The sequence below is a fragment of the Glycine max genome, chromosome 15 (assembly GCF_000004515.6).
Source record: "Glycine max cultivar Williams 82 chromosome 15, Glycine_max_v4.0, whole genome shotgun sequence".
Classification (NCBI taxonomy): Eukaryota; Viridiplantae; Streptophyta; class Magnoliopsida; order Fabales; family Fabaceae; genus Glycine; species Glycine max.
Window position 1 is genome coordinate 7,807,110 of NC_038251.2, and position 24,147 is coordinate 7,831,256.

Consider the following 24,147-nt stretch of genomic DNA (forward strand, 5'->3'; position numbering starts at 1 on the left):
GCAAAGATTTTTTTTTTTTTTTTGGTATGTGTGAATATGTGCAATGCAAAGATGTTAATACAAAAATAGGAATTTTTAAACGCTAAAATTATATTTTCATCCTCTTATTCTATTCAATCAATCAATTTTGGGACGTAGTTGTTAATAAGAAAACATTGACGGCAAAATTGTTAATGTCATCCTATAATATTGAATTTTTAAATTATTAATACAGAATTTAATTAAAAATATTAATTAATAGAAAATTTTCTTTAAATTACATAAGAATTTAATTAAAGATCCAATATTATAATGTCCCCTCAACAATTTAGTGATCTTTTATATGGAGAAATAATTTTTTTATAATTTTAATTTAAATTATTCTTAATTATAGGATTATTGTAAATAAAATATCAATAATATGAATAAATTAATCTATATGTGATAGTCTTTATTGCATAAAAATTAATAAATCTTATTTATTAAATTAAAATACATATATAGATGATACAAATGTTGATGTCATCATTAAATTGATTTAAGGAAAGATTCTTCATAGTTATTGTTATCTTATATTTAGGAAGAAATATAATGTTTTCTTTGACATGAGATTATGATAATAATTAATAAGTTTTTTTTATTATATTTTAATCCTAAATACGTAATGTATTAATGCACTAGTTGAATGATCATTAGATATAATTAAATACTTGTAGAATTAAAGATTAATCAATAAAGAATTTATCGACTCTTGATAATGAGTTTGAACATTAAGATATAATTAAGATCTTGGTCAGTGCAATTAAACGATAGAATAAATGAGTATCTTAGGTCATTCACCAATTAAATATAAGGTTTTGATTAGAGTTTGACAATAATATCATATTTAAAGTTAACCCAAAATTATAAACAACATTACACTAAGAGTGTTACTAGACATTTATCTTGATTATTAAAATAATTATGATTAATTTACTATCATTTTAGTACTAAATTTACGATATTACACATGAACAAGTATTTTAATATTTGTAAAAGAAAATATTTTATTTAATAATTTAATTTAAAAATTTAATCAAATAAATATTTTAATAAAATATTATTATATTTTTTTGCTAGCACCTAAATATAAATAAAGCAAAATAATTTGAATTTGGTGAAAATGTGCTTACCTCAAGTTAGTTAGATTTAGTCAAGGTTGTTTTCAAATTTCTAAAAACATAATTGTTGACAATAGAAAAAGACAAATATATTATTATTTTCAAATATGTTTGAAATTAAGATAAAGTTAAAATAAATTCAAACAAATAAACTTATGATCATATAAAGATATGATCAAATTAATTTCTTAAAAGATGACTCAGCATATTCACTAAGTTGTTTTTATTTTGATTTTTTTCGTTATTTACTAAACAATTGATAACCAAAATTGATTTCAGTATACATATACGTAGGGTTTTCATATAATTTTGAAGAAATTTGTTACGCTTTAAGAATTGACATATGGGTATACAATTATAAATTTCTATTTATTATTGTTGTGGTATATTTTAAATGATTTTTTTTTATTTCGTTGTGTATGTTGTGAACACTACTTTTTTATTTCATTGTTTACCTGGTTGGGATCATAGATTTCTATTGTAATGCTTTTGCAAACTTTTTGCCCAAAAAAAAAAAATAGATAAAAAAAGAAGAGAGGACGAAAAGAAAATAGAAAAAAAAGAGTATGGAATTTTTCAAATTCTGACTTTGTTTGTGGAATTTGAAATTCTCCAATTTAAAATTATTAAAATACTTTTGTAAATTACTAGAATTTTAATCTTTTTCTAAATATTTTTGTCCAAACAACATGTTAAGCAATGAAATAATATAATAGTAGAATATTAAAAGAAACCAATGAGCATGTGATGTAATTGAACTTTCTAAATCTTTTGTTTGACTAGGCAAGCAGTTATATGTCTTCCATGTACTTTAGCAAGCCTCTCATTTAACTTAGACCTTCTAAAAGCCTCATGTACTCTTATTCTAGCTAAGTTGCGTCTTTGAAGTTATGCAACAAGGGCCCTAAATCTTATATATGGAGCTTTCCCAATTATTCTTGCTAAAGGTGATTAAGTGTCTCTTTTTGCTCAATTTGAACAACTTTAAAACTTTGGATTATTTCGTTGGACTTACGGTCCCAACAATTTAATTTTGTGATTTTAACAATTAGCAATGTCGTTTAAAAAAAATCCCTTTTTTAGATTGATACGTGACATGTAATTTTTTCTTTACAAAATAGCACTTAATCTTTTTATCTTTTTTATATGACATATATATATATATATATATATATATATATATATATGTTTATTATTTTTATATCGACACTTGCATTATAATTTAAAAATATATATATATATAATGGACTACTACATTTGCTATACCATTCTCTCGGTTTAAATATCACACATGTTTCTTTTTTAAATAAAATTAAAAGTATAGTATCTGCTATATTATATAAGTATTTATTATTATTCAATATTTCATATATTATAGAAACCAAAAATTATTTTAAAAAGTCTTTCAAAATTGTGACTCAATAGAACTAATTTTTCACTACGACCATTAGACAAGAAAATCCAATTAATAAAAAACAAAAGTTTCAAGAGGACACAATTAAAAAAAATTGAGAACTAACTGAAAATTTGATAAAAAAAAAAATGAGGATTTGCAGATCAATTTAGCCAATAAATTATTTATACTACTTTCTTTTTAAAAAAATATTTGAATATTCAAATTAGATGAATTGTTTAATTATAAAACTTAAACAAAAGAGAAAGAACTTCTTCTAGTGAGAAAATTTTCACAAGTATTATCTTTCTCCCGTGGAGTGGAGTATAAGGAATCTGAAATCTCCAATCTCTACTAATGAGATTCCGCGTCATAGTTGTGAAATTTGATTTAGTCTAATAAGTCGAATCAATCCATTCGAGATTCGATGACATAATCGGATTGATTTTGTCATTGGACTGCTCATGCATGTAATTCAAGATGACCCGATCGAACCCAATCAATTTTATAAAAACCCGGTGATGGTTTTAAAAATTCGGACTTGTGCACATTAAAAGAAGAAAATAATGAGAGTGCAAAGTAATGAGACTTGTGTTTTAATTTTGATAGTTTCTATTTATACTCTTTTTATTATTAATACACTTCACTTGTGTTATCAACTTTAATTGTTATTTTAGATTTTGAAATATAAAATGATCGATAGACTTTTCTTAGTTAAATAATGTTAATTATATATTTATATATAATGTATGTCTATATAATTTTAAATTTTTAAATATAAATCGAGTCAAATCAAATAAATTATTGATTCATTGAATCACTAGCCCACTAATTGATTATCTCTCCATAAGACCGGATAGGTTTTACAAGTATCCTCCTGATATGATTTATCAACAAAGCATACACATGGTCACGTTGACTCCATCATTAATGAGATCCACTGCAAGTTGATAATTTATCTCATAAATTAACTCACGAATACCGTGATTTCAAGCCAAATGGATGCCTTGGCAAATAACGAGCAATTTGGCAAATAATCATTCAATTATAACTACCTTATTTATCATTCAATTGATTAATTTAATTAAATATATATTCATTATAACTACCTTATTTATCATAATTATATATTTTTCATGAATTACAAATAAAATAAAAAACTTTAACAGTATTTGGGTAAAAAAAAGAATTAATATATTTTTTTTACAATAGTATAATTGATTGATTATTGATCCATGTATTTCAGAAAACAAGTGATATATTGTCGTTTAGTAGTTTTGTATAGTTAAACGACGTCCAAGAGTAAATTGTCGCTTTTTCTTGGCGCACTATTTAAAGAGGTGATATGCGATGTACACACGGTTGAGTTTTATTTTTTTGTGAAACGCTTTGCAGTTAAAAAACAAAAATGGAGCAGTTACCGGCGAACCGGAGCGAAGCAAAACGGCCGCCACCGCAAGTGCTTCACCAGAGCGATGTGGACGAGGATGACGAGAACGTGAAGCAGCTCGATGAATGCTCTTCTCTCTATCGCTTGATGCAGGTTAACCTCATTTCCCTTTGTTATTTACTTATTTTCCCTTCCTTAAACCCTAAACCCTCGAATTTTAGATTCATCGTCGATTCATTGAGGAAATTCTTTTCCGTAATTTTCAGGATTGCGTTGTTCGAACAAACAGGAATTGGAAAGAATGCCAGACAGGTATGGTATCCATTTTTCACACTTTGTTCTGTCCCTTTCTGTTTGCGTGACGTGTTTTCGATTTCTAAAATTTTAGTTGAATGTGTGTAAGAATGTATTGTTGGAATTTTTTCATTCGGAATCCAACTAACTTATTGTTCGTCTGATATTGAATTATAATTTATGAAATATTTCCTTCAGAAAGTTTAGCTGCCATGATTGTATTTGAATTAATCGTTGCAGTTTTGCACCAAAAAAATAATAAGAACAGTTAATTATTGATGAACTCTCTTGACAGAAGTATATGCTTTGAAGGAATGCTTTGAAAAGAGAAAGAACGTGCAAGGAAAGTAGAATTTTGAAGAGAGATTTTTTTTTAGTTGACAATGACAATGAGGCTAACCTCTGTTCTCCCTAGTTAATCTTCGTGGTTCTACTATGATGTACAGAGTACAGACGCTTACTCCTACTAAAATGAATGATCTTGGGAATGATCTTGTAGTATAGTTCAATTGAAATTTGAAAGTGATTGAGATTGATCTTGGGGAAAGGGAACTTTTATATACAGAGATATGTGATAAACGGTGTTTTCTGATTGGAAATACCAAATACGTGTTTTGAGGTGAGAGCAATCACCCCCCTTAACTTGCTTTTACTTCCTAAAATCACTTGGATTGTGTATTTCTTGCTGTTGATGATAGTGTGTTTTATGAATGATAACTCGTCAAGCACTTGCAATTTGGTGCCTGATCTTGATCTAGTTTTATGTGTTTATTTTGCATGAGGCTGTTGAAGCAATGGTACAATAACTTTAGAAGTAATTAGAAGACTTGATAAAATAGCCTTATTATAGCCATATTTGAAGGATTTGAAACAAAAAAAACCTAAACTCGTAATACTGCAATATATTAGGTATGGATTGGACTTGTGGGGCACAATTTATAGATACGCTCCTGATGCATCAAAAGATTTGTCTCTTGGTGTGAAAAGCCATTGTAGACAATGGTCCAATTACCTACTACAATTCAATTATTCCACTAAATTATAAATGTATCAAGGAAAAATGTAATATATGATGACTAACTTATAGTTTATAGAAGAGAGAAATAGCGCACATGCAACACCGATACATTTTCAAAGATTCAGGGACACTATTAGAATGTTGAATTCATTGAATTTAGGAGAAAAATGAATTACATCACTTTTACATAATGAGAACAAATGTTTATATACAGCAAGAGTGAGCTGCCTCTGCAAAAAAAACAAGATCAACAGCCAAACTTACTAATGCTGTTGTAAGCTGTAACAGCATGTACCCTGATAGTGTACATGAATGTGGCTGTATGAACATCATGAGCATGATTACGCGTCACTTGTGTATCTGAAGAGACACCGACTGAACCATCTTATATAAACTCCAAACACAGTAAAGAAATTATGGATTTTGGGGTACCCTTTAGCGGTTGCATAAAATCCTATTGACTTGTTAGTTGTATACCTACGTCAGCATGCTCATAAAATCCTATTGACTTTAGTTGTATACCCTTTAGCAGTTGCCTAAGGAAGATTACTACACACCCAATATTTGATTAAATTCCCAAATAGAAAGAGCTAACAAAGGTTTAATAAGTTGCAGAGCTTGGAATTGTAAAAAGAAACGATTGATAATGTTAGAGACTATTATGATTGTGTTGCCAACCCTTGTGTCATAAAAATTGTGAAATGCTAAACCGTATGTTCTTATTTGTGCACTGGAATAATCATAGAAAGGCATTACAAAACATAATTTCATTGTCACTGTTGTATTGGGATTTGTGATTGCAGCAACGAGTACTCTTGTGTTTCTTGCTTGTTCTTGCAATTGGAAACAAAAGTTTACAAATTTGTGATTAAATCATTCAATTTGGAATTGAACAACAAACATACATAACAACCAAGGAGAGGAAAGAGAAATGTTGAACTTACCAGGAATGGTTGAATTTCAAATATTCAAATATACCAATAGAATACGAAGACTTACTTCACATTTTGAATTACACCGAAAAAACTATTTATCTCAAAGAGGTTTCCGAAAAATTTTGGAAAAAACGACAGAAATTGTTGTCTTATTTGTCAAAGAAAGATAGAATACGGGGATGCATAAACTTAAAAAAATAGGGATAGATGCTTATGCATCTCAGCATTATTTGGGTTCCTGTGCAGCAACTACTCAAAAAATAGTTTTCAGCAAGTATTAAAATTTTAAGAGTTTAATGATTATCTATTGTTAATGCAGAATTGTTTAACACTGCAACCAATTAAATTTCTCAATTTAGTCACATCAACTCATTATTTTAATTGAATTAAAAATGAAAAATCTAAAAAATAATGGTTGGTTTTGAGGTGGGGAAATGGGTTGGAGGAAGGTGGCAAAAAGATGGAAGGTTTGAGTTTTGAGATCAGAGAGTGAGATGGAGAAAGGTGACAAAAAAAAATTGGGGCTGGGCTGGGGTTGGGGTTTCGAGACAGGTGAGTGGGACGGAGGAAGGTGGTCCAAAAAAGGAGGGAGGGGTTGGAGTTTAAAGATAGTAGATGAAAAAAATGGGGAGTTGGGGTTTAAGATGGAGAAGTAAGGTCGGAGCAGGGTGACCAAAAAATGGAGAGTTTCAGTTTTCAGATGGGAAAAAGGAATAGTAAAAATGGGTATCAAAGCAATGGCTCTAGACAAAAACAAGTTTGGCCCACTCATCTTAATTACGGGGGAACTCACACATAGTTTTCTTTGTTGCATTATGAGAGGATTGTTAAAATTAATTTCATTAATAGATATAGTTAATTGATATAAAAATACAAATGATTATTTTGTAAATTTATTACTTATCTATTTATACTATAAACCAAGTGTTATATTATAACTCATATATAGTTCTAAATCTATTCTCAATTAGCTCTTAATTAGAGTGAGTAATTAGATGTAACTGTATTTTAACTCTATCGTGTACATATATAATGCACTATTCCACTGAATGAGAAATTCACTTTTTTTTTCCAACAAGGTATCACTAGACTCATAAATCATAATATTTCATTTCTAATATATGTCATCTAATTTGAAAAATATACGATAAAAGAAATAAGTATATTAACATAAACTTAATGTGTTAATGTTTTGTTTATTTATATAAATAATATAATTATCTTAATTTAAAAATAAGATATTTGTCCATGTTCCTTTCATAGCTTACCTCCAAAAACTTATGAAAGACAAAATTATCAATTAATAATAAATAATATGTTATTTCAGATTGGATCATCGGTGTGTGTTCCTACCCAACATTAAATATACTCTATTAAATATTTTTAATCGCTTAAAAAGGAAGATTTTTGTTTGTACAATGACAATAATAATTTAAAAATGCACTTTATTTGCTAAGATGGAAAGAAATTAACATCCTTTGTGAGAATTATGTGACGAAGATATAAAAATAAGTTTTCTTGCAATGTACATCAACTAAATTGAATGATTTTAAAGACTAAAAACAAGATTTAAAAAAAATATAAAGACAAAATATATTTTTCCTATTTTAATATTTCAACCTACTATTACACAAATCATTCAAACCAACCAAGAAATCAACCTAATTATTTTTGTTTAACAAAAAATTTGCCCAAATAGTTAGCATTCATTGCTAGATACTTCAACAATTTCACTTTAATATCACACTGCAACTGAAGTGAGAGAAAAAAATAAAATTAGATAAATATGTGTGCTGTCATTGTTGGCATAACATTTCAACAATAAATTGGTTGCGAGACTAAGAGCTAGATTCCTAGTGCTCACCTTTTTTTTTTTTTTGTAAGCAAATTCCATAGTGCTAACCTAGTGTTACTATATATTAGGAATAAGAATAGGGTAGAGAGAACAAAACTCACTTAATCAGATGTCATAGGTTCATTATATATATCATTGGCATTTTTAAGAATGATTTCGTGCTTAACAGACTTTATAAGGCCTCAAGCTCTTGCAATCTCAACATAATAAAAAGATGAAATAAAGGATAAATAAGTAAAATATTGTGAATGATCTGATGTTATATGATTAATCTTATCTTTCAATTTTTTTTTTTTAACATCTAAGCATTTCTGGTGGTGACCTATGTTATCACATTGGACATATCTGTTTTGTGAATAAGATTTACTTTGATATTTTTTATTTAAATAAAAAAATATAATAAAAATTTACAAATAATAATAATAATAATAGCTGTACAATTAAATATTCTATATTAATTGTTTTTGTTTCAGTAAATTTTTTAATTTTTGAATATTATGATAAAAAAAAATTAAAAATATTTTGTAACTATTATAATAGGGATCATATACACTTTTCATCTCTATATCTTTTTATCACTAATTAACACTATAAACTACACCACTATTATAAATATTATGTTTTAATTGCATATAAAAAAAAGAAAAAAAAGTTATTTAGTATGAAACTTATATTCGTACAATAAATGGAACGCGTAATTTTCATTCAAATTTTATATCACATATATAGTTGGTTTTAATTATATTTATTTTAAAAAGAAATATTACTTAACAATTGTAATTTGTGCCATTTGTTTTGTACTAAATAGCTTTGATCATAGAAAAAAAATTACTAACTGTATATAAAGTTTAATTTCAAAATAGTTACCTCTTATTTATATTTAACCTTTTTAAAGAAAACTATATATATTAAAAAAACACACTGTCTTTTTTTCATTGGAAACCGTAAATAATATCACTGTATTTATGCATTTGTGTGGTGGTAAAGTGCACTTGTTCCTAGTACAAGTTGTGGGTTTGAGTCAAAAATCTGCTACTGCATTAGTTTCCCTATAGACATGCACAATGTGAACATGCCAAACTACTAGTGAGCATACCGTAGGTGAAGGAAGGAAGTTGTTTGACGGGTAAGCTATTAACACCCCAAAAAAAAAGAACGTTGAGATCGTTTATGTTGCTGGTTATTTAATTAAGATCTAAGAATTGAATTAAAGGTGCTGACATGCCTCAATATTATAATTAAATTAGATGATCCTAATAACATTTAGCATTTATTTTTTCGAGAGAGAGGTGGTCCTAAGATTAATTGGTATTTATTTTGTCAATTCGTTTAGGAAAGTTATATGAAATCTTTTTTTATATGTTAGAGTAGGAAGCTCATGAAAGATGAAAGCATGAGCAAGGTATAATTTCCATTAAGCGCCTCGGCATTGTTGTGGCAGCCTTGGTCCCATGCACAGGGATAAATGGTAAAAGTGACTAATTTCATTTTGGCAAGAGATTCTTGATGATTTGTGGATTGCATCATGCAGCCTTGGTCCCGTTCACATGGATGTATTCTCTTTGAGGAAGATACCCTCAGTGAGTTAGAATTAGGTAATAGCAGGATATTGTGACACTTATCAATGAAAATTTTATTTTGTCAAGACATCATAACAGTAGCATATAAAGCCTTGCATTGCTAATCAGAGAAGAACAGCAGGAGCACCAAGGGACCTCAATGTGTGCAGGGTGGAGCATAGGAGAGTCCTCTATAAATAATCAATGTTATTTGGCAATCACTAAAGGAACAAGTTAAAACAAACGTCATGGTGGAACATTCCTTAATTTTTTATACAGAAGTTACTCCCATAAAGTTCAAGAAATTTTTTGCCGCAGATATATAAGAAGTATTGCCTGGACAAGGCCACGGATGCCACCAATAAATAATGCCGATGAAGCTGAAGGGATATGTTCCTCCTTAACTATATTAAAACTTTCACCAACAAAATCTGAATCCTGAGCATTTCCACCTTTAAATGACCAAGAAAATGGAATGGTCTAAATTGGCAATGTGCAAAATGGAATGGTCTAGGACCACAGTGACCTTGGGGAGATTGGTTAGTATACCAAATTACCAATGCTGGTCATGCATTTTTGTTAGATGAAGGGAGGCAACTGAATTTGCATAATTTATGCATTTTTGTTTCACTATCTAATTATTTTTTCACTCTATCAATCTTATTCATTTGATCATGTCCCTACTCTTGTAAATTACGATCATAAACTTTGCATGTCTTAGTGTATTAGATTCATTTTATTTTTCTTCCCCTCTGTATTCCATATAGAAGATGTCCTATTCTACTTTTCTAATATTCCATTTCAATAAGCCAACGCTTAAGTTTTAGTGTTAGGTTTATTTATATATCGGAGACACCGTAGTCTGTAGCCTGTATTCTGATACCAATTGATGTTTTGCCCACTATGTTATTATAGGATTTTGGTCCTCTGCAGTTGGTAGAGAAACTGCATGAAAACATTCAGCCAAAAAAAAGAAGAAATTGCATGAATTACAGCCTTTCATTTTACTTTATTATTATATAGTAAAGTAGCTTTCAAAATTAAATTTTATTAATTTTAATGGTTGGATTTGGAAATTGGAACTGCACTTTATTTTAAAACTCTAGAGGATTGGGATCCGATATTATAGATTAGAATAAACAGAAGACAAAACAATACACCGATTAGAAGTTTTTCTCTTAATCCATTCAAAAGGAAATAATGACCAATTAAAATTGAAATTGAAAAGTATATTCAAATTTTGTCTTCTAAAATTTGACATACAGTACTTGTTCTCGTGTACTTAATACCTATATACACATCTCTGAACCGTGATGTAAACTTTCGATAAGTATAAGATTAAGAATAATAAATCAATAAAAAATTAATTAAAATAATTACTACAATTATAATAAAAATTTATTCTTAAATAATCTAACCATAACATTAAAAACATACAACAGAGAAGTAAATATAATTAAATGGTCAAAACTCAAGTGATAAATAAATAAAATTATAAAGATAATCACCCAACATAATATTAAAGTTAATGTTTTAATCACTTAACAAAAACTCTAATTAAAGACTTGTAGTTTTTCATTCTCTAATAATGATATTGTTAGATATTAGAGAGTTAATCATAACAAATATAATTATTTTTCACAAAATGTTATATATATATATATATATATGATATGTGCGGGATGAATTGGGTATATACCCACCCCGTATCCAACCTCCATATTACCGGTAATTATAAGCCCCATTTGTGAATATTTTTGCATATACCCATAAAATTTGGGTATATTTTGCCATTCCTAAATATCACCTTACAAAGTACTCTGGGATTGGGTGTGAATAATGTGCATAGTATGGTTCCAAAATTGTAAATCCAAACAAGTAGCAAGTCATATGTTATCTTTCTCTTAATTGACATATTAGAGTATGTTTATTTTAGATATTTTAAAATTAATTTTGAATCATTAAATGGGATTGAGACGAGTATTTGAATTAATCTCAACAATAGTATATTTTATATTAAAATCTATGTACCATGTAAAAATTTAATTTTCAATGTAATGGCCTTGAGACATCAAGAAATGCTGATTTATGTATGATTCATGCAGACTTACCAAATCTTTACTCGATGAAACAGAAAGCCATTGCAAAAGACTAAACAAGAAAACGATTTTATTCTTGAGAGCTAGCTAGCTAGCTGTCTGTAAAAGACCACAAACAAGACAATCTTTCAATAGACACCTCCAATAGAGCAAGTAAGGTTTCATATTGAAAAAGTAGCACTTCCCGGAACAAATTTGACAGAAATACTATTGACGCAATGGCGTTCATCAGTTGGGGTCTTGAATCCCTCTCCTTTGAAAACATGACCCAAGTGCCCACCACAGGCTGCACAGGTTATCTCAGTCCTCCTCCCATCTGGGTCAGGCTGAAAATCACAAGTTCCATAAATTCAATACAATTCCAATTTCCAATCAAGAATGTTGCTAACAAGCCAAATGAGCATTGAAAACAAGTTTTCAAAAAACCACTCACGGTTCGATTGATGGCGCCGGGAAAACCCTCAAAGAAAGCAGGCCAACCACAACCAGAATCAAACTTGGTTGAAGACTTGTAAAGAGGAGTCCCACAGCCAGCACAGTTGTAAATTCCTTCTTCAAAAAACTTGTTATATTCTCCTGTACCCTTCAATCTGCACATGTTCCCGGTGCATGCAAAGTTACAATTCAACTCATGTAAATCAATTTCATGGCTTAAAGGCTAAGTGTATTACACTTAAAAAATTGGACAAGCCAAAACGGCATACAGTCACACATCTATAGACATCTTATCCAAGATAAAATAAGGTTGAATTATTTGGCCCTTATAATTATTTCTATTGTAAAAACTGTTTAGTTTTAGTATCTGTACATACATAATAAAAGTTAAATTTTGGACCTAGTCGCTAACACTAAAAAACTTTTTGATGCAGCTACAGAAAATTTCAGTGATAAAATGTCACAAAAAACTAAAACTTACCTTTTTTTTTTTCCAAATTTCCTATAGGACTGAAACTTCTAATAAATGGAGCAAGTCAATATTTTAACAATCAAATAAATAGCACTTCTATTTTTTCACAATAAAACACTACCAACAAGAGAGTGCTTGGAATGGAACTAACTAAAAGCTGCACAAAACAGAAACGAATCTACGGGAGAGCAATCAAATTCATTTGCCACTAAAAGATCATCACCCATCACCCAGAGACGCTTCCTTCTCTATGAACGCAAACTTCAATTTCTACCTTCGAAAAAATCTCGCACTTCATACAGAGGGAAAAAAGAGAGACTATTTGAAGTAGAAAATAACATTTCACAATATAATATAATCAGATGATAGGGCAGAGAAAGCGAATAATTGAAAAAATTAAGAAGAGATTGGGAACCTACTCAGTTCCTTTCTGGCGAAGGATCCGAAACTGCTCGGGGGAGAGAATGACCTTCCATTCCTCTTCAGTTTTGTGAATCGGCGTTGGTGCTGCCATTTTTTCCCAGATGCTCCACACTGAAAATAAAAAAAAAAAAATCCCTTTTTACAGTGCCCAATTGCAAGGAAAAAACAGGGGAATCTTCCAAGAAGATTTTCCGGGAAAATGAACTTGGACGGAAAATTGGGTCTGGACGGTGACAGTGGGGGCACGTGGCACGCTCATGAACTAAAACTAAGAAAACGAAAAACGATTTTTGGTTAAGAAAAAGGAAGAAGGTGATTCCCTATTGTCTTTCGGACCGGCCCAACGAAAAGAAAAGTGGCCGGATAGGTAGGTATTGGCCTATTGGGGCACATAGAGAAGGCCCATGTTATTCTCACCCTTATTTTCTCTATTTCCACACCCCAAATTTTTTGGTTTTAATTAAAATTCCTATTTCATCCCTCCCTCACAATCTCTTCCCCTCTCATTCACTTTGTCTTTCTCCTCTCAATTCTCAGCCCCTACTTGAGACTCTCCCCTTCCCATTCTCTTCTCTCTTGCACCCCCATTCTATATGATCTTTACTCGTACTTGTCACTCTCCCTCCTGTTTTTGTGTTCGCCTCAAGCTGCACACCCTTTTTTGTTCTTCACCCCCCCCTTGCCAATAAAACAGTAATATGTTTTCGTCATGTATTATAACACAAAAAAATATGTTTTTACACAATTGAAAATATGTTTTTGTTTTATAGTGAAAAAAAAAACAAAACAGAAGTTCAGTCTCGATTTAATGAAAACATGCATCGGTTGTGTTATTAATTATAATGCATTTTGGTCTTGTTTTAAGTTTTGGTTCCCATATGCAAAAATAAGTTTAGTCCTTATACAATCAAATTTAATGCATTTTGGTATTTGTTTTTAGTTATCTTTTAACTTTGTTAGCTTTTGGTACTTTCACATTGTCAGAAATTAGAAATTAACGATGAAATATCACTAGACATTTTTTGCCGTCTATTAAATCGTCCAAAATTTTTTTTACTACTCATATTAGTGAAAAATGAAGATGTTCCCGTCACACACTATCACTAGAAATCATCTCGAACAATAATGTGTAAATAAAATATCTTAATTATTTTATTAATTCTGGTTGTGAAAGAAATTTTCGGTGATTTAATAAGTGTTGGAAAGTTTCTAGCAATTTTATACCACTGATCTCTATTTTATGATGGTAGAGCATCCAAAACTAATACTTTTTTATATAAAAAACTATTAATTGTTGGAACAAAAATATATTTAAGTTACTCACACAAAAACTAAAACATATATAATAATCAAAACTTAAAATAAAGACAACTAAAAAATAATTTAACCACTACCTATTAGTTATGATGTAATTTAATAAAGTTTGTGTATTAATATGGTGTGACATATTTGATAAATAATTTTATTTCTTAAACATGTTATCATGATTTTGATCACTTAATTAGTATTTTTTTTTATTTCAAAATAATAATCATTAATAGTTAACGACTCTCGATAAAGGATAGAAGAGTACAATTTATTATGGAACATATAATGCATTACAAACATATGATCATTATATTTCAATTGGATTATTCTATTCCACTTGTTAGACAAAAAAAAATTAAATCAAAATACTAATAACATGTCAATACATTTATACAAAACTAGACATGCAATGAGAAGACAAAGATGGTAAAATAAAATCCAATCCACAAAATCCTTTGAAAAAATCTTTTTAAATATTTCTCAATGTGTCAACTATTCATGGATTATGAGAAGTAAATGAATAAGTATCTACTTTCGCAAGAAATCAAAGAATTTCTTAGAATTCTTGCAAGAGCTACTTGTTTATTTTCTCTCACAGATTATTCAAATTTTATCTGGATTTAAATCAAACGGATAAAAAATTGTTGAAAAAAGAAAAAAAAAATCGGTGTGAACAAATATTTATTAGTAAGTTAGCATCCACGATTAATTATTAGATGGGAAGGAAGTTAGCGAATGAGATATATTCAAAATCCAAATCATTAAAAAAACAGTAAATTCGTGTGGAGAAAACCTAAACAAAAATTGAGCGATATCTGAATAAAGGGGTAAAAAAAATAAAAGCCGTTAAGCCAAAATTACGAAACTACATGGAATAATTTTTTGGCTCCCGAATTGTGTGAATGAATACTCCTAAATTGAGCTGTCTTAATTATAATTTAGTTCAATTGGCTTGCCTTCGTTTTTCTCCTCACCACTTATTCAGCTCCAAGACTAGATCATCATAGTTATCAAACTTCACTCTTGCAGGGCCTGTGAGATTAAACGAAAACGATACCTGATTGTTGCACTTTCGTTGTTACCCTGAACCAAAGTGAAGAAAGAAAAACGGTCATTAGAAGAAGAAGAAGCTTCTGTTCTGCGCTAAAAACACAAGAGTTGTTGCATTCGGTTCCATTCCCATTACAATAAACGAATGCCACAGAAGACGAAGAAGAATGTCGTCGTATCAGGGATTTGGGAAGAGTTCAGGACCCACCGCACCTCTCAAATCCCAACCCAATTTCGGTCTCACTAACCCTTCTCCTTCACCTGTTCCTGCTCCTTCGCCACAATACACACCCAGGTACGTCAATTCTTCAACACCCTTTATTTTCTTTCGTTAATCTCTTCAAATTAACCCCTAAAAACTAGTTTTTTTTTACTGGGTTTTTCCCCCTTCGTTGAAATGGGTGAGGAATTTGAACCTGTTAGCATTAACCCTTTCCTTTACGTCAATCTTCCGCAAAGGATCGTATTTTGATATGAACGGTTTTTATCGAGGGGTGGCTAGTATTGAACTTTGTTGTTTGCATTTGGAAGGGTTCAAACGTTTTTGGCTGCTTGTTGCATACGTGATTATTTTATTTTAATTAGGAATGAGGAGGGGGGTATATGTTAGAAGTGTTTTGGAGCTGAAAATCGGGGATCACATCACATTATACCACAAATTGCATGATCTTGGGATTTAAGCTGGATAGATAAATTGGAGAAATGTTTCAGATTTAATCTGTGGTGGTTAAGTGCCTTTGTAAGTGAAAGGAATTTCTATTGTACAACTATAATTACGCTTTGTGATACTCTGAGGTAGTGAATGTTAGGCAGTAAATTGCCAGAGCGAAATGCCATTGTAACTTGTTGAAGTGGATCAGCGTAACCATTAAAATAGCCTTTACTCTTAATGGCATTGTTTAACCCATCTAGCTTACTCTACCTAGAACTTGGATAAAATCCAAACAATTCCATGGTTTATGTTTAAAGGGCACTTTTTGACCACCATTGTTTTATTTTTATTTTTATAAGAACTTATGTTTTATCCTTTGTTTAGACAAGACATTCTTTTCGTGGCTATAGTTTATGTTTAAGATGATAATTGCGTGATGCATATTCATAGTTCATATTTTCTTTCAGATCCATTGACTCTTCCAGTTGGAGTGATGGACTGAAACCGTTCTACAAAGATTTGGGTACCCATACTCCTGAAAGGCCGTCTCCAGTCACAACATTTATTGCTTCACATGATTCTGCAACTGGTGTTACAGCCAGAATTTCGAGATTTCCGAACCCAGAGAGAACCAGATCTCCTCCTATATCATATGCAGATTTGGATACCAATACTCCAGAAAGGCCATCTCCAGTCACAACATTTATTCCTTCACGTGATTCTGCAACTGGTGTTACAGCCAGAATTTCTAGATTTCCGAACCCAGAGAGAACCAGATCTCCTCCTATATCATATGCAGATTTGGATACCAATACTCCAGAAAGGCCATCTCCAGTCACAACATTTATTCCTTCACGTGATTCTGCAACTGGTGTTACAGCCAGAATTTCTAGATTTCCGAACCCAGAGAGAACCAGATCTCCTCCTATATCATATGCAGATTTGGATACTGATACTCCAGAAAGGCCATCTCCAGTCACAACATTTATTGCTTCACGTGATTCTGCAACTGGTGTTACGGCCAGAATTTCAAGATTTCCGAACCCAGAGAGAACCAGATCTCCTCCTATATCATATGCAGATGTTGAAGCTTTGAGGAGTTCTGATCAAACTGTCCTAAGAAATAAGTAAGATAATATCATCTGTAAACTGTAATACTATCACATTTCTTTATGTATCAGGACCTCTGCATCAGTTTTTCTTGTTTGTATTGGAGTATCATATGTATAAAGCTGAAATATGTCAAGTCAATCCAGTCTTATGGACTAAACTTCTGTTATATCATTATATGTGATGGTGTTTAAATAATTAATCAGTTACCCTGTTGTTTTGAACTTTATCATGAAACTACATTTGTCCATGAAAAATTCCTTATAAATCTCAGTTTGTTGAATTCAAGGTTATATTACATCAACATGGGTAACTGAAATGAGTAAATGGAATGCCCTTTTTGGTGTTTCCCTATGCTGAGAAAAACAATATGACAATCTTTTAGAAGTAGATTTGGATTCTTTATGCTAATAGTGCATGCATAGCATCATACATTGTCCATGACTTCCCAAAGAAATGTGAAGTCCCATCTCTAATTTATTGAGCCTGTTTAATGGTTCTTCCAGGCCTTCTCTGTCTCCTCCTAGACTGGGAAGTACATCAAATGTTCCAAGGACTGTCCCTCATTCTCAAATTCACCAGAAATCTTTCCTGTCTAATGTTTCTGAAGCCACTGTAAGCAAGCCCATCAGCTCCACTGCTCCTAAAAGATCAAGATCACCTCCTCCATCATTTGCAGCCAATGAAACCCTTGAAGGAAACTCAATTTCCTCAGAAGACAACTCTGAACGGTAAGATATTAAGTGCAGTGGCACCATTTTTTATCCATTATGCATTTACTTTATCTTAAATTATTTATTTTTAAAGAATCTTTATTCTTATTGTGTTCAGTGAAATGTTAGCCAAGGCAAAGCGTTTAGCTCGGTTCAAGGTAGAACTAAGCAAATCTGAACAAAATAATGATGATATTCCCAACCAGAAGGCTTTTGCAAACAGACATGAACAGTCTGTGTTGGAGCAGAAATATATGAGAGGGAATTTAATGGATTCAGCTAGCAACTTTACCAATGGTCTTGCTATTTCTGACAATGAAGGCTTGGAAACATCCAATTTAATTATTGGCTTATGCCCAGATATGTGTCCTGGTATACTTCTCAGATTTTAAATCTAAGAGTGAACCTGTGAGAATTTTTATATTTTTAGATCTCAAATTCTAAATCTGCAATGAACTTTTCTCAATAAACATTTGTGGTTCCTTATTTGTTTTTAATGTGGGAAAGTGTAGTTTGAGAAAACCCCAAAGCCAACTTCATTTTGGAGTTTCAAATTAAGTGCATAAATGTTTACACAACCCGAAAAATTTAGCCCAAATTTTGATTTGTGTTTCAGAGTCAGAAAGGGGAGAACGGGAAAGAAAAGGGGATCTTGACCAATATGAACGTGTGGATGGGGATAGAAATGTAACTAGCAGACTTCTTGCAGTTAAGAAGGTGATTGTCATATTACTAAATACTATTGTTTTTCCTACTAAACAGCTTACTGCTTTTTCAAGTATTATTAATAGCATAAATCATGATTCATGACAGTATACTAGGACAGCAGAGAGGGAAGCCATTCTGATCCGGCCTATGCCTATCCTGCAGAAGACAATTGATTATCTGCTCACTTTGCTAGATCAGCCTTATGATGAAAGGTTTCTTGGTGTATACAATTTCTTGTGGGATAGGATGAGAGCAATTCGGATGGACCTCAGAATGCAGCACATTTTCAATCAAGGGGCTATTACTATGCTGGAACAGATGGTGCTTCCTTGAGGCTATATATCATCACTTTTTTTTTCCCATACATGTTCAAAAACATTGGTTCTAGTCATCCCTTTTATTAATGAGTGTGCATGGTAAAGAGCTAAGGTCTGTGGGCAAACATTTACAAATTTATTACTTCCCAATGGAAATATATAACTCCCATTATCAACCTAAAATATGGAAACACATTATGCTCTTTTAAGTTTTAGCAACATAAACTTATCCCTTGTGGATGGTCAAGTGTCTCTTGTCAGTCTAAGTTATGCTGTCTGTATTAGTCTCAATTTTATGCGCCAACCCTTATATATTTTTGAACTTGGACATCTGTTGGTTTTTTCTTTCAGAAAGTCTCCTTCTGGTTTAGTCATGTCTGGTGTTGTGACATTACTGCCACTTGTTATTAGTGACTGACTCACTGCAACATGCGCAGCCTGTTAGATGCCTTGACTATCCCGTTTGTTTGGTAATCCTTATTAGTAGAGTAATAGTATAATCAAGATCACACATCAAAGCAAATATTCCTGTTTTTTTTGTAATACTACATATAAAACCCAAATTATTGCTCCTATTCAAATGATAATATCAAGGTTTTTTTCCTCATAGTTCTTTAAAAGTATGTGGATTCAGACAATTAATACCAAATATATAAATTTGGTGTTTATCAATTTCATATTTATATATTGCTTGTTGCAAAGCAGTATCTGGTGATTACAAAGGCTAATGAAGCTGTTGATTTCTGTGGTTTCAGATAAAATTACATATCATTGCAATGCATGAATTATGTGAATACACTAAAGGAGAAGGATTTTCTGAGGGCTTTGATGCTCATCTCAATATTGAACAGATGAACAAAACTTCAGTTGATCTGTTCCAGATGTATGATGATCACAGAAAGAAAGGAATCAATATTCCCACCGAAAAAGAGTTTCGAGGCTATTATGCTCTTCTTAAACTGGATAAGCACCCTGGTTATAAAGTAAGTAGCCTCTGTAGTGCTTTGATTTATATGGCTTTATTCACTACGAAAAAACCAAGGAACTAAGCATGTCATACTAGGTTGAACCTGCAGAGCTCTCCCTTGAAATTGCTAAGATGACTCCAGCAATAAGGCAGACTCCAGAAGTTCTATTTGCTCGCAGTGTAGCAAGGTTGAAATTCCTGTAGAAGTTAGTTTTTGTTTCTTTTTTGGTTATCATGTTTGCGATCTGACCATTCCTTCTTGTTTTCCTTTTCAGAGCGTGCCGAACGGGTAATTTTATTGCCTTCTTTCGGCTTGCAAGAAAAGCAACTTATCTTCAAGCATGCCTAATGCATGCTCACTTTGCTAAGGTATGGGATTTTCCTGCCTTCTTCTATTTTGCACTCAACAAAGACAATATGATTGGACTTGTCCTTGTAAAGCTTAGAGCTGCCATGTACAGACTGGGCATACATTTACTCAATCATTGCAGGCAATTAGGAAATTGCTTGAGTTGTTTGGAGACAAACTGAAGTAGTTTCATCTCCTGAATGAACTTGTTATATATGGTGATCAATTACGTAACATATGATAATACTGTCATGCTTAAAAGCAAGAATTTTCTTGCTCATTTTTGCATAGAATATCTTTCTCATGGAGCATAAATTTCAAAAGGATAACTAAGTAAAATTAATTTGATTCTATTATTATGCAATCCCTTTGAGTCCGCAATACATTAGTGGAATTCACTTTAGTAATGATTTTGGTCATGATGTGACTAGGCTACATCTGATCAAGGATCCTAATCTGTATGTCTTGTGTTACTTTTACCAGTTACGTACCCAGGCACTTGCTTCTCTGCATTCTGGTCTTCAGAATAGCCAAGGTCTCCCTGTTGCTCATGTTGCTAACTGGCTTGCTATGGAGGTATATTTCTTAGATAGATGTGTATATGTGCTGTCTCATTTTTTCCCCTTTTCTTGTGTGAGCGGAGAGTGTGGCTATTGAGGGCACGGGGCAGGGGATTGCTTTGTTGAATTTTCCAACTTTCTCTTACATTCACGTTTGTCATTTTAATTAGGATGAAGGCATAGAGGGTCTCTTGGAGTATCATGGGTTCTTGCTAAAAACATTTGAAGAACCATACATGGTGAAGGAAGGCCCATTTCTCAATGTTGATGTTGACTATCCCACAAAGTGTTCAAAACTTGTGCTAAAGAAAAGGTCTGGAAGGATAACCGAGGATGTTTCACCCTCAATTCAAGCTGAATCACCACATGTTGAGACTGTGAAAGAGATTCAGATGAGGAAGGTTTACAAGCATGAGCCACAAGTAGTTTCAGTTGTTGAAAATGATACTACTGTCCAGATACTTGATGAGGAAATTCCAGATGCTGAAACTATTTTCTCCCCAAAGGATAGTAAATCAGGAAAGGCATTTAAGGATGTTCAGGACAGTCGAAAAGATCATGATATGTCCACTACTCGTCCATCACTGCTGAGCTTTCCTTTTCCTAATATTATACCTGAACCACAACTTCCTAGAATTGACGTTTTAAAGGGTACCAATTCCGATTTAATTGTGAGAGGTTCTCCAAAGAGAAACTTGCAGTCTAATGTTGATCGAAGGCCATTGGAGACTGTACCAAATGCAGCTCCACCAGAAAGTTCATTAGGGAATAATTTTTTTGTGCCACCTCCTGTGGCCCAGGGTATATCCAAGGATGAGTCTCTGATTATTCACCAAGAACATCAAGATGAAATTAATGAAGTTAGAGAAAATTCTCAAGATGAAGAAATTGCTGAGGCCAAGCTGAAGTTGTTCTTAAGGTTTTTAAGCCTTGTTTCATTACACAATTTAGATTTTTACAAATAAAATGTTTGCGTGTATTTACTATTTGTTACTATTTTAAGTCATTTTTCATGTCTTCCTGTCAGATTATGGAGGAGGCGAGCGTCAAAATTAAGAAGATTACGGGAAGAGAGGCAATTAGCATCAAATGCTGCACTAAACTCAATGTCATTGGGCCCCCCAATTCAACATTATATACATGTAAGTTTGGTAGTTTTTTTTGTGAAATTTTTAGTAAATTACTCTTGCCAGAGGACAGGTGTTGAGGATGAGAGTTAAATAAAGACGATTGCTTTTAATCGTGCTTCTTTTAAAAATAAATGTGTTTTTGGATCATCATTTGATATTCTTATGGAACAATTTAGCTAATTACTTCCTGCTGACCACGTTCAAATTCTCATTAATCCTCAAGATAGTTACTGAATTAGTAAAACCTATTTTGCATGATTAAATGTTGCCATTGTGTGCATGAACATAAATACCATCTAGCAATTTTCATTTGTTCCTTTTTGCCTTAAAAAAAAGCAATTTTCATTTGTTTATTGTCTATTAGGAAGTTTTTGTGAATATCTTTGACTTTATTTATTGACTTTGGTGGTTCCCTTTTTTGATGTAGCGACCTGGTAACTTCAACAAGTTTGATATTGATATAGCTATGAGGGAGAGATATGAAAATCAGGAAAAATCATGGTCAAGACTTAACGTTTCCTATATAGTTGCTGATACACTAGGAGGAAGAAATCCAGATGCTAAATGCTTGTGCTGGAAGATCATTCTATGCTCTCAGATGAACAGTAGATATGAAATGGGAGCAGCAAGCACTTGGTTGACCTCAAAGTTGATGCCTTCTAGCGACAAAGATGTGGTTATTTCATCTCCTGGCTTGGTAGTATGGAGGAAATGGATTTCTAGTCAATCTGGCATCAATCCTACGTGCTACCTCTCTGTAGTTAGGGATACAGCATTTGGTAGTCTAGATGAGGTGGTATCTGGGGCAGGTGCAGTTATGTTTCTTGTGTCTGAGAGCATCTCATGGGAACTTCAGAGATCTCATCTTCATAATCTTCTGATGTCAATTCCCTCTGGGGCCTGCTTGCCTCTGCTGATCTTATGTGGCTCATACGATGAAAGGTTCTCTTCTGCTATTATTAATGAGCTGGGCCTTCAAAGCATTGATAAATTGCGGATTAGTAGCTTTCTGCTTGTTTTCCTCAGTGAAAACCAGCAGCAGATGGAACACTCAGGTGGGTTTTTCAGTGATACACGATTAAGGGAAGGGCTGCAATGGCTGGCAGGTGAATCACCGTTGCAACCCAACCTTGGCTGTGTGAAAATACGAGAACTTGTTTACGCCCATCTTAATTCTTTCTCAGGGGTGCAGGACATTGCCATTAACTCCAACTTGGGTCCTAATGACTATATCTCATTGTTCAATGAAGCCTTAGATCGTTCAATGAAAGAAATTATTGCTACTGCCAATTCAAATCCTACCGGTTGGCCTTGTCCAGAAATTGGTTTACTTGACAAGTTTTGTGATGAAGATAGAGTAGTAAAAATGTGCTTGCCAACTTTGGGATGGAGCTCAAATGTGAAAACTGAACCAATTATTTGTGCTTTGCAAAACTGTAAGCTCCCTAATTTCCCTGATGATATATCCTGGTTGGCCAGAGGTTCTAAAGTTGGATATGAGATTGAAAACCAGAGGATGCAGCTTGAGAATTGCTTGATCCAGTACTTGACTCATACTAGTAAGACAATGGGAATTTCTTTGGCAACTAAAGAGGCAAGTGTCACAATGCAAAGCTGTGCTAGACTTGAGCTACGTGGCTCAAGCTACCATGTAGTTCCACATTGGGGTATGATTTTTCGTCGAATTTTCAACTGGCGTTTAATGGGTTTATCTAGCAGGGCAATCTCCACGGCTTACATTTCAGAATCTCATCATGTTGGTCTTCCAAATGTGAGCTCTGAAACATGGCTATCTTATTATCCAGACGCGTCTTTGGATGAAATAATCAGTGTTAATTGTAACTCTCCTCTTCCCGTTAATGATCAGCCGAGGCCGGAAGCATTTCAAACTCCTCCACATAGGGATTCAAATGATGTATTCCATGAGACTGTTAACGTGAGGGATACTGAAAGCAATCTTCCACTTGATAAATTGCCTAGCATGGATACAACTGGAACATATGGTTTAAACAGTGCTGATTCTAACAGTGGAGCATTAATGAATGGGAAACCAGCCAAAGAAGCTGACAAGTTAAGCAAATTATTGGAGCAATGTAAATTGCTGCAGGATGGCATAGATAAGAAGCTCTTTCTATACTTCTAATGGGAACGTGGCTTCTCTCTATATTTCTATTTTTTGTATGTATCCTCAACTAAAGTAAAAGAGAAAACAATCAAATGTTGATTTGTAGGAAACTTTGTACAATAAGTAAAATTATAATTTTTTTTTTC

At 32.2% G+C, this 24,147-nt stretch overlaps 3 protein-coding genes across 3 annotated transcripts; 2 read left to right on the plus strand and 1 right to left on the minus strand.

Moving 5' to 3' along the window:
- The first annotated feature begins 3,854 nt into the window (after nt 1-3,854).
- LOC100778194 (uncharacterized) lies at nt 3,855-4,894 on the plus strand. Its single transcript, XM_003546068.5, has 3 exons — nt 3,855-4,075; nt 4,189-4,234; nt 4,512-4,894. Exons 1-3 carry the CDS (start codon nt 3,941-3,943, stop codon nt 4,565-4,567), a joined length of 237 nt encoding a protein of 78 aa, XP_003546116.1. The 5' UTR covers nt 3,855-3,940; the 3' UTR covers nt 4,568-4,894.
- Nucleotides 4,895-11,726: 6,832 nt separating this feature from the next.
- On the minus strand, nt 11,727-13,253 carry LOC100305558 (uncharacterized). Its single transcript, NM_001250139.1, is given in 3 exon segments — nt 11,727-12,008; nt 12,116-12,272; nt 13,009-13,253. Coding segments are annotated over 3 exon segments (417 nt in total). The 5' UTR covers nt 13,104-13,253; the 3' UTR covers nt 11,727-11,843.
- A 1,925-nt stretch (nt 13,254-15,178) lies between these two features.
- LOC100777150 (SAC3 family protein B) lies at nt 15,179-24,147 on the plus strand. The gene is made up of 13 exons (XM_003547178.5): nt 15,179-15,665; nt 16,490-17,149; nt 17,639-17,863; nt 17,964-18,217; nt 18,462-18,562; nt 18,659-18,874; nt 19,626-19,853; nt 19,934-20,025; nt 20,113-20,206; nt 20,670-20,762; nt 20,917-21,665; nt 21,774-21,888; nt 22,304-24,147. Exons 1-13 carry the CDS (start codon nt 15,538-15,540, stop codon nt 24,017-24,019), a joined length of 4,671 nt encoding a protein of 1,556 aa, XP_003547226.1. The 5' UTR covers nt 15,179-15,537; the 3' UTR covers nt 24,020-24,147.

Excerpts from the sequence above, each read along its gene's own strand:
- LOC100778194 (XM_003546068.5), top strand. The coding sequence starts at position 3,941 with ATGGAGCAGTTACCGGCGAACCGGAGCGAAGCAAAACGGCCGCCACCG. Across the intron at positions 4,076-4,188 it reads CTCTCTATCGCTTGATGCAG|GATTGCGTTGTTCGAACAAA; the intron begins GTTAACCTCATT and ends CGTAATTTTCAG. Across the intron at positions 4,235-4,511 it reads TTGGAAAGAATGCCAGACAG|AAGTATATGCTTTGAAGGAA; the intron begins GTATGGTATCCA and ends CTCTCTTGACAG.
- LOC100777150 (XM_003547178.5), top strand. The coding sequence starts at position 15,538 with ATGTCGTCGTATCAGGGATTTGGGAAGAGTTCAGGACCCACCGCACCT. Across the intron at positions 18,563-18,658 it reads GACTTCTTGCAGTTAAGAAG|TATACTAGGACAGCAGAGAG; the intron begins GTGATTGTCATA and ends GATTCATGACAG. Across the intron at positions 21,666-21,773 it reads AAGCTGAAGTTGTTCTTAAG|ATTATGGAGGAGGCGAGCGT; the intron begins GTTTTTAAGCCT and ends TCTTCCTGTCAG.